This window comes from Astyanax mexicanus, unplaced genomic scaffold, assembly GCF_023375975.1.
Source record: "Astyanax mexicanus isolate ESR-SI-001 unplaced genomic scaffold, AstMex3_surface scaffold_48, whole genome shotgun sequence".
Classification (NCBI taxonomy): Eukaryota; Metazoa; Chordata; class Actinopteri; order Characiformes; family Acestrorhamphidae; genus Astyanax; species Astyanax mexicanus.
Genome location: NW_026040058.1, coordinates 869,928 through 881,419, shown reverse-complemented (window position 1 = coordinate 881,419; position 11,492 = coordinate 869,928). Strand labels below are relative to the sequence as shown.

Below are 11,492 nucleotides of genomic sequence, written 5' to 3'. Positions count from 1 at the left end.
AATGTATGATTTTCATTAGTTTTATTTGCCAGTTTCAAGTTATTTTGGTGAGTGTTGGGTTTTCTTTAACAGAAGGGTATAAACAATGTTGTCCATGTGTAAAAATAAACTGTGATTGAAATTTAGAGCACAGAAAAAAGCACTGCACTCAGGTTTCTTCTGTTTCATTAACTTGCTAAATTTTACTATGAAGAAAATAGCTTTAATTGTTGACGTGGGGGGGGGGGGGGGGGGGGGATTTAAAGGCGGGATTCTTAGCCGGGTTCTATGTGAAGTGCTTTGTTCTAGGGAAACCCAGTCAGAATTGTGGTGAAGTGGCATAATAGATGCTTTTATTTGTTGCATAGTAATTAACTGCCTCTAATCTTGGGTTAAATCACTGTAATGCACAAGACCTTGCAGACAATTTTATAAAAGTTTTACACTCGTAGCCAGGGGGCTCAAATTCAAATGATGTGGGGGTCACTAGCCAGGCAGTATAATCCAGGAGGGTGGGCCACTCTCTTTTGAATGGCCTTTTCTTTACAATCATTTGGAGGCTGCGATTATCCCCATTTATTTATAAATTAGATTTATAAATAAATGTTAAAATAAATAAATGATTAAATAAATAAAAGCACATATAAATGAATAAATAAATATGTAAATAAGAACTGTATTTACTAATTAATTTATTTACCTATACAATTATTTGTGAACGTATTTATTTATTTATATATATATATTTATTTATATGTGCATTTATTTATATATTTATTAATTTCAACATTCATTTATTTATTCATGTATTTATTTATATATGTATACATTTATGTGTGTGTTTATTTATACTTATGTAATTTTTGGTCCTCCATAGTTTACTTGTTTAAAGAACAATTTGACCTGATTTTCAATGTTTGTGACTCTCAGATTAGGTGAAGTTTGCGTTTATGTTAAATTAAAAAGTTATGTCCACTGTTTTGAACGCTGTTTACCGCTAAACGGAAGTGTCCTAGGAACAGCTACGTCACTTCCTACGCTCATGAATATTCCTCTGAAACGGTCTATACATGCTGCACATGAAACTGTTCTTCTACCCCCATTGCCTGCATTAGCCAAAAAAAAAAATAGACAGAAAAACGAGTCAAAAAGCCCTAGGACTGACATCAAACCATAAATTAGGATTTATGACCCCACCTATCTTGACTTGCAGCCACCAACTGCAGAGCCGTGGAGGGAGCTTCACAGTGCTGTTAGCCAATCAGAGGTGAGACATTTGCATATCACAAATAATTACTAGTAAGTGCTGAAATCAAGTCAGTCTTCTCATCCCACTCCTCCACCGAACTGAAACAGGGCATTCCTTCATACTACACACCACCACAACATTTAATGACAATCACGACATGAGACCTTCAAAAGTAATAAACACGTTAAAATTGGTCACTCTGTTTGGTAGACTTTTTAGTAGACAGTGGAATTCATAATTCCATTTTGTATTGGCACTCTGCCATGCAGGCCGTTTTTGAACCCTGAATCATGAATCTAAATAAGCTGATGAAGATGGAGGTGGATATGCACCTGGTCACTGAGATCAATGACTACCTTACTGGGAGACCATAACATGTAAGGATCAGTGACTGTTTCTCTGACATCATGCCAATATCCAAATAAATTTAGGAACAAATAAGAAAGAAATAACTGAGATCTATCAGTCTGAAAAAGGTTATAAAGCTATTTCAGGGAACCACATTGACAACCATTATCCACAAAACGGTGAAAACATGGAACAGTGGTGAACCTTCCCAGGAGTGGCTGGCTGACCAACATTACCCCAAGAGCACAGCAATGAATCATCCAAGAGGTCTCAAAAGGACCTCACAACTACATCCAAAGAACTGCAGGCCTCACTTAAGGCCAACACTCATGATTACACCAAGAATTCCACTGTCTACCAAAAAGTCCTGAAGGAGAATGTCCCGCCATCACTACGTGACCTCAAACGAGCTTGGGTTCTACAGCAGGACAATGATCCAAAACACACCAGTAACTCGACTTCTGAATGGCTGAAGAAAAACAAAGTGAAGACTTTGGATTGCCCTAGTCAAAGTCTTGACTGAAACCTGAATCTTTTTGAGATACTTGACATGACCTTAAAAAGGCAGCTTATCCTCAAAAACCCTCCATTGTGGTGGAATTACAACAATTTCACAAAGAAGAGTGGAGCCAAAATTCCTGCACAGAGATGTAAGACTAATTGCAAATTACGGTAAACGCTGGATTTCACTTGGTGCTGTTAAGGGAGGCCCAACCAGTTATTAAATTTAAGGGGGCAATCTCTTTTTCATGTAGGGCCTAATAAGTTTGGATTTTTTTTCTCCCTTAATAATAAAAACCTAATTTACCTTAATGTAAAACTGCATTTGGTGTTTACTTGGGTTGTCTTTGACTAATGGGCATAAATGCATCTGATCTCAAATTTTTCAACATTAACATTTTAATACAACATTACAGTTATCATGGGGTAGTGCACTATAGGCTGCTGTGGCATGCCTTTAGTTGTCCTTCATGGCATTTTCCCCCTTTTACATTACTTTTACTTTTAGTTTTGAAAGCAGTACTTTTACTCACTTACTTACTTAAGTAAAAAAAATAGTTGATTCAACTTCTACAGAATAATTTTCAAACTGTAGTATCTACTTCTACCTGGGAAATTGTTCTGAATACTTTTGACACCTTTGGTGAATATGAATTATCGCACTCCACTTGATGCTCCATGCATCTACAGTACTCGCATTTGAAAAGTTGATAATTTTTGTCTGGTCTGAGCTTGGCACAAAAGATTGCAGGCCAGATTTTAGGTCTTGTTTCGGGACCATATGCCAGTAGTATGAGACCTCCCCTCTAAGCCAAACCCCCTTTCCACAAAAAATTATCTACAAGATGTTTTCCTTGTATTTGAGGAAATGTTTAACCAGACGATGAGTTGATTGTGATCAGTCTCTTCATAAATATCTGTATTGTCTTCATAGCTTTGCCTGACCTGGCCTGAGTCCTGTTCACACACAGCATCAGTCAGTCAGTCAGTCACCTCGCTGTAGTAGTATTTCTGAGCCGTTTCGCTAAGCGTCCAGCTCCCAGCGCGGAACTCCAGGATCTCCAGCAGGAGGAGCCGCCCGAGAGAGCTGAGGCCGTCCTGCAGGAGGAAGCCGTCCCGCAGCAGGCAGAACAGCTCGTCCATCCGCTGCAGATTCATCTTCTCCAGCTGCTCTCCGATACGGTGCAGCTGCAGCACCAGACAGTCCACCTGGAACACATTACACCCAACTCATCACACATTCCAGAACATTTAAAACCCAAAACATATCCCAGTTTAAGGCCCGCTGCAGTCAACTACCACTTTAACTGGGCAGTGACTGAACTGGATAAAAGCATAAAGAGACCTGTCACAATAGCTTTTTATATTGGATGATAAATCAACCCATAAATTATAGCCATAAACAATCATTTTGTTATTTATTACTTCTTCAACTTCTCCAGCCTTTGAAAATATCCGCTCACATGGGCCTGAGGAGGCTAGTGTGCATAAAAACTCCAGTGCAAGACGATAAAGGTAGGGATAACATTTTTTTGAGATGCCCAGGATCTCAAGTGATCCTCAGCCGTGGTTTTATTGGTTCACTGAGGTTCCCTCTTTCTCTCAACTCTCAAGGTGCGCGCCATGATCTCCTGCTTTTAAATCTTTCCTTAGAGCAGTCAAGTGATTGTGTGCCTAAATGAAGCTTCGAACGTCATTGGTCACGTGATTGGAACAAATGCGTGTTGTTTTTTCGACACACTTCCAAGCTTTAGATTCAAGGGTAAAATCACTAGTTACTGCCATATATTGAATGAAAAGTCAATAGCAGTAGTATTACAAGTGGGTGAAAAAATGGCTGAACTGGGACAAGAGTGTGGATGAATGAAGTTCACCTCCTCCTCGTTTTTGAGTGCGTCAGGCTGGGCCAGTCTGAACAAGCAGTCGTATACCGGGTGCACCAGCGCCATCATGGGCATATTATTTACCTAAAAACACAACAAATGCTTTAGTATGATTTTTACAGTAAAAAACACTGTGAATCAGATATTCAACCATGTTTTGTACTGGTATCTGTAGATCAAAACCCTTAACACTCACACGAGACGTTTCGTGGATACTTTTTCTACGAGGGTGGGGCTAAATGAGGTGATGGTGGTGTCATTGTATTTAGGAATTTTGTTCAGTTTTTGCAACCACAACAAATCATATCTACACACACAAACACATACACACAAATTCAAATCCTTTGGAATTCCCTAGCTGAAACAGGGACTCCACAGGAATTATTGTGGATTTAATAGCTGGGCTTGGCAAGCTGTCACTGTTGGGCCACTGAGTAAAGGCTGTTAATCCTCACGCCTCCCCCAATAGCTGCCCACTGTTCTGGGCATGTGTGCTCACTATACGTCACTGTGTGTCAATGCTCACTAAGGTCTATATGTGTATTTACTGTATAGATAGGTTGTGTCTAGTTCACAATACATGATTTTTTTCTGGTAGATTTTCATTAATTTTGCCACATTTTTCACTGTTGCATAAATGTATTTGCCTAAATGGATTTATGTTTTGCCTTCTAAAAAATCATTACAGTTTGGTACAAATTATTTCGTCGGTTTACTTAATTTCTGTTGACAAATATATAATATAATAATATAATCTGCCTCTGGTATAATGGAAAATGAAAATAGTTCTATTCTGTTTGTATTGAGTAGGATAAAGGTTTTAGTATGCTGTTTAATATGCGCACACCGCGCAGCCGTGGCTTGGATTGGCGACCCAGTATTGCGATATGTCAGTGTGAAAGCCACAACAACAAGAAGACTGATTACAGCTCAACCAGATATGTAGTGTGAACAGCACAACCACCTGACCACTCAAAAAGTTGTGTAGTGTGAACCAGGCATAAATCCATGTGTGCTTTCAGCACAAGCATGGTCTTGTATGGTTGTCTCTTTTGTTAAACCACTTTCAAATGATTTTAGAGTTTAACCCTCTCTCAGTTTGTGAGGGAAAAATGGGACACATTTAATACTAATATATATATATATATATAATTTGACAGCTATATATTAAAGTGGTGTCAATTGTCAAATGTTTTGTCACAATATTCTGTGATTAATCATGATTATTCACATGTGTTCTTAAGAATTCAGCATAAAATGATTGGATACATTTAAATGTAAATAAAAGAATGAATCTAAGACTGGAATTAGAATGGAATTGTATCGATATTTTTGGTGTCAAATGCTTAAAAAATATTGAAACCATCACATCACTATTCTTATTATTAAAATTAGAATGCAGGAACTTACCTGTAATGTTTGGAGGGAGACAAAATAATTGTGCAGTGTGGTGTGGTGTGCCTGGAGACCAGATCTTTTTTTACTTTATTATTATTATTAGATGTCAGGATAGTTTAAATAAAAATCTAATTGGCGTTAAAAGATTAATAAATATTAGCATTAAAGTTCCCAGATTAATTGCAAACAACTGAACATTTGAAATACATCAGAAAAACTTCACTATTGCAATATATTGGAGCATATGGAATTGTAAGCCCTCGATCGTGATGCACATAATTTATGTTCATGCCAAAGCACAGCCCTAATAAAGCTGCAGTTGGTTAACGTGTATGTTTTGTTGCTTTACCTTGAGGTAGTCAAAGATGTTGCAGATAAAGGAGACAAGGCACACCCACTCCTGAGTGGATCTCTTCCTCGTTTCCTCGCGAGCTTTAAACTCCTGCTGCAGGCGGTTCAGGAGGTTCCGGCGGAACACGCTGCCACCGTTCTGCTTGGACTCTGCCTGAAGGAGGCAGCGAGGAGTAGAGGGGTCATTACCACATTGCAGAAGTTACAAAAGAAAAATAAGATAGAGACCTGATACAGATAAAGACAAAGATACACAGTTAATGAAGGACTAGAGGATGACCAACACAAACTCTGCAGCAACAGGTTCAGAAATTCTATTTTTGACTTTACTTAATCTACAAGTTTGAGGAGTATAGGAGTGTGTAGGAGTGTGTAATAGAGTGGAGGACAGTATGGAGCTAAATTAGTGCCAAAACTACGCAAATAAAGAAAACGTATTCTGTAAATATGATACTACTTGCAAACAAACACAATGCGTTTTACAAATACAAAACTCAACTCTCTAACACACACGGTGTGTTTTACAAACACAAAACCTGATGGTTGTAAATATATATGTAAACTTCAAATAAATACACAGCTGTTTTCTAATACATTGCTCTTTACAAACAAATATAACACGTTTTACAAATGCAAAAAGTAATAAATAAAACAAGTAAAACATTATTTTCAAACATTACCGTGTCATGACTCACGAACACGCACAGCCCATTTGTAAATCACGTGACTTTTGGCACAGTTTTAGCAGAGTCACAAACTCGTGTTGAGATTTTCTCACAAATACACCCAACCCTCGTACAAATGCATCGCCCCAGAACAGCAGGTGGCGCTGTGGGACACTTTACGAGAGGTGGCTGCACAGCAAAGCAAGCTTTCCTATCCAGCGCTCCCCAGAGCATTAATTTACACTGATTAAGGTGTTTAATACACCTTTAATAATCACAACTCTACCATTTTATACCCGATTTACACACGGTTTGGTTTGTTACAAACAGCAGAGATGTAATTATGATATAGGACGCTGTTACACATCACAAATATGAGCTTTCATGCTGAAATACTTTATATTATGCTCTTTAAAAAAGAAAGAAAAAAATATTAATTGATGTTTAAATTGTAATATAGATAGATAGATAGATAGATAGATAGATAGATAGATAGATAGATAGATAGATAGATAGATAGATAGATAGATAGATAGATAGATAGATAGATAGATAGATAGATAGATATGGACAAAAGGAAAGACCACCTAAAAATGGTAAAAAAAAAAAAAAAAATTGATTTTACCAAATTGAAAACCTCTGGAAACTAATCTACAATTCTTTGCATTATTTGAGGTCTAATAGCTTTGCATCTTTTTTGTTATTTCAGCCATTTCTCATTTTCTGCAAATAAATGCTGCAAATTTACTGACAATATGCTGAAATACTTTGTATTATGCTCTATCTATCTATCTATATATATAATTTAAACACCAATTAATATTTTTTTCTTTCTTTTTTAAAGAGCATAATACAAAGTATTTCAGCATGAAAGCTCATATTTGTGATGTGTAACAGCGTCCTATATCATAATTACATCTCTGCTGTTTGTAACAACCGTGTGTAAATCGGGTATAAAATGGTAGAGTTGTGATTATTAAAGGTGTATTAAACACCTTAATCAGTGTAAATTAATACTCTGGGGAGCGCTGGATAGGAGAGCTTGCTTTGCTGTGCAGCCACCTCTCCTAAAGTGTCCCACAGTGCCACCTGCTGTTCTGGGGCGATGCATTTGTACGAGGGTTGGGTGTATTTGTGAGAAAATCTCAACACGAGTTTGCGACTCTGCTAAAACTGTGCCAAAAGTCACGTGATTTACAAATGGGCTGTGCGTGTTCGTGAGTCATGACACGGTAATGTTTGAAAATAATGTTTTACTTGTTTTATTTATTACTTTTTGCATTTGTAAAACGTGTTATATTTGTTTGTAAAGAGCAATGTATTAGAAAACAGCTGTGTATTTATTTGAAGTTTACATATATATTTACAACCATCAGGTTTTGTGTTTGTAAAACACACCGTGTGTGTTAGAGAGTCGAGTTTTGTATTTGTAAAACGCGTTGTGTTTGTTTGCAAGTAGTATCATATTTACAGAATACGTTTTCTTTATTTGCGTAGTTTTGGCACTAATTTAGCTCCATAGGACAGAGAATGAACACAGTGTTTAAAAACTCCAGCAGCACTGCTGTATCTGTTCCACTAATAACAGCACAATATACACTAATAGGTCACACTCAAGCCCACTCATAGCTGCACTGTGGTGGTCTATCCTGTGGGGTCCTGTCCATTGAAGAACAGTTTAAAAAAAAAAAAAGGACACTAAAATAGAGCTCTGGAAAAAATTTTAAGATCATTTCAGTTTCTGAACCAGTTCCTCTGTTGTTTTATTCTATAAACCATGGACATTTCTCCCAAATTCCAAATAAAAACATTGTCATTTAGAGCATTTATTTGCAAAAAATGAACATTACAAAAAAGATACAGAGCTTTCAGGCCTCAAATAATGCAAAGAAAAAAAGTTCATATTCACAAAGTTTTAGGAGTTCAATCAATATTTGATGGAATAACCCTGTTTTTTAATCACAGTTTTAATGCATCTTGCCATGTTCTCCTCCACCAGTCTTACTGCTTTTGGATAACTTTATGCTTTTACTCCTGGTGCAAAAAAATCAAGCAGTTCAGTTTGGTGGTTTGATGGCTCATGATCATCCATCTTCCTCTTATTATATTCCAGTGGTTTTCAATTTGGTAAAATCAAAGAAATTCATACTTTTTAAGTGGTCTCTTATTTCTTGTATGCAGAGTTGTATACAGAAACAGATACAGGACTACAGTCTGTAATTATAGAACTACATTTTGACATTTAAGCTCTGTTATGTTGAGTTAATACCTCCACTTTGGGACATATAGTATTGTTCAGTACTGATTCTGTATTGTTCAGTAGGTCCATCAGTCTGGTCAACATATTTACCTGCACTATGGTGAAGCAGATGCGTCCAGCTTCTTTACTGAACATCTGATCCTTCAGAGACTGATCCACTATGACACTAGACACTTTCTCCAAGTCCACTGAGCCTGGATCTTACAAATCAAAAACAGATCCTTTCTTTCAGAACAGCTCTAAAAAAACTCAAACCCACAATTCAGATTCCAACACCATTATTTAATGTGAACATGATGTTAAACTGTTTCAACATGATTTCATTAACTAAATTCCACAGGTAAGTACTCTTACCTTTAAGTGCTGTTTTCAGCAACTTCTGCGTCTCCATGTCGAAGGAATGGATCTTGTAATCTTCTTTTGATGAATCCTCCATTCTCTTCAGAACACAGGGTTTGGGCAGCGGAACACCTGCACTGCAGGATTATACAGAAACAGAACTCAGTACATGTGCAGGAACAGCTTCTAATAGAGTTCAGATTAGATTAGACCAGCCTCTACTGATCAGAACTTACCACACAGACATTACGACTCTGACGCCAAAACACACCTGCTGTTAAAGCTTTTCTGATGTTTTTGAGGTTTTGAAGGTTTTACTCAACAGTCCCAACTGATTTAAACTACAGTCCTGCAGCACTACAGGTCCAGAACTGTCACCAGACTGGATGTGACTATTGAAAGCCTGTATCTGCTGCTTGTGTGGAAGGGATAAGCAGGATTAGGTGAGTGGGTCATGCTGTCCAATCCCTTTCAGCAGATTCACAGGCCCCAGAGAAACAGGCAATAGAAGTGACCAGCAGCTGATACAATCACAGCCCTACAGAGTCGTACTGTTGGGAATTCAACTATGCAGTGATCCTGGGTTGAAACTGGGAGGCACTGTTCTAGGGGAGGGCCATATAGACCTAAAATAATATCACAATATTTTTAGGGTATATATATATATATATATATATATATATATATATATATAAAATACTGCAACTAAAAAAGGTTAAAAGTTGTACATAGAATAATAGTTCCAAACGTTCAGCAGAAACACTAACTTACTGATTTTTTATAAAATAATAATAAAAATTATGTAAAAAAATATAGAAATAATGGACAATAGGTTGGGGATGGTGACATATAGAGATTATCAAAGGTTTTTTTTTTTTAGAAGGCTTTATCATGATCAAGTGATTTACTTCAAATGTACAAATCTATTGAAGTTTTTAGAATACTCATTCCCCACTGACCAAACTGCGTGTTTTTTGTTGTCAGCCAGGATGCTCTAATTCTACACCTACCTACATATTTTCACATCTCTACGAAGTAAAATCTGAGCATAACCACAGGGTTCTACACAACTTCGGTCCTTGAACCCTAAATATAAAAACAATGTTATAAAAAAGCAAATAAATCTACCAAAATACTTAAGTAAATAATACTCAGTACATGCATGTAAACTGCAAACAAAAACGGTTATTCTGATACTGGTAGCTACTAGCTACATGGATTCTACATAGTTAATAATTCAGTTTTTTAATCCCACTGCAATGCACTGCAATCCCAGACTGAGAAGGAGCTGTCTGTCCCAGCATGTTTAATTTTCCCACACGGTCCAAATATTTATTAAGATTTTGTTTTCCTCTTTAAACAGGAATAGACTGTGGTCTATAAATTTAAATGGTGCCAGAATTCAGCTAGATAGTAAGCTTTGTGATGTGAGGATTTGGGCATAAAGTGAAATAGAAGTGCCCAAACAGAGCTAAAGACGGTGTGTTAGACACACACACACACACACACCTTCTCATTCTATTTTTTTGTTCTTAAAATCGTTCAATTCTACAGATTTACTGACCTTCATTTCTTAAAGTATTTTTATATTTACTTAGTTGACTCGTTTTTGTCCTACTGTGGATTATAACATTACTTAAATAGGACTATTCACTGTATACCAACTCTACCTCTTCACAACTATACAACTGATGCTCTCCAAAACATTAAGAGAACAAGAAATTTAATTTACTCTTGAAAAGTTCAGCACAGCTGTTAACTGAAGGTTAACCTCACGAAGTTGACTAAGATAATCCAGAATGCAAATGCTAAGATGCCATCTAAGTAAGTAAAAGGTGCTATTTTAAAAAAAATCTAAAGAAAAAAACATTCTGGTTTATTTAACACTTTTTTGTTTACTAAATAATTCCACATTTTTTATTTGGATGACTTTAGTATTAATCTACAATGCAGAACATTTTAAAACAATGAAAAACACTGAACTAAGGAAAATAATCATGTATACGATCAAAATATGTTCAAATATTCAGTGTTTGCCATCAGGGATGTTTGTGTCGGTGCTCTGCGGACTGACTGGCTTTCGTAAATGAAGCTCAGCCTCGCCCTGCAGCCTTTCAGCCAACTGATCCGCCCAGCCCGAACTTTACACAATCCTTTTACTGTTAAATAAATAGTGAAAAACTCTAGACTGAACTACTAAACTAAACTCACACTCCGTGGTTCTGTCCACGCGCTGATCTTCAGTCAGTCTGCGCTGATTACAGAGTTTAATTGTGATTTTTTAGCTTTAAAGTCAGCCTGGTTCTCGTGTTTTTTTTCCTTTAGTTGAACTAAAGTCACTATAAACACTTAACTTACTTAAATCAGAAGCGCTGCTGCTGGCGGAGCTCCATCCTTCATCATCCTCCTGTTCTCTGGGTTCTTCTGCTCTTCTCCTGCTGTTCCCCGGGTTCTCCTGTTGTTAAAACTTTAGCACGTTAGCACCGCGCGGCCACTCCGGCGTTTACAGCACGGTTGCC

The 11,492-nt window shown here is 37.0% G+C and overlaps 1 protein-coding gene across 2 annotated transcripts; it reads right to left on the bottom strand.

Moving 5' to 3' along the window:
- Positions 1-1,514: 1,514 nt before the first annotated feature.
- Positions 1,515-11,490, bottom strand: LOC125797542 (MIF4G domain-containing protein B). Of its 2 annotated transcripts, none has more exons than XM_049473979.1 (6): positions 11,332-11,490; positions 8,989-9,110; positions 8,725-8,834; positions 5,708-5,863; positions 3,952-4,044; positions 1,515-3,286 (listed from the first exon to the last, which is right to left on the bottom strand). In XM_049473979.1, exons 2-6 carry the CDS (start codon positions 9,068-9,070, stop codon positions 3,059-3,061), a joined length of 669 nt encoding a protein of 222 aa, XP_049329936.1. In that variant the 5' UTR covers positions 9,071-9,110; positions 11,332-11,490; the 3' UTR covers positions 1,515-3,058. The 2 variants fall into 2 exon arrangements, with proteins under 2 accessions (XP_049329936.1, XP_049329935.1); XM_049473978.1 differs by lacking the exon at positions 11,332-11,490 and adding an exon at positions 9,210-9,338.
- Between the last annotated feature and the right edge of the window lie 2 nt (positions 11,491-11,492).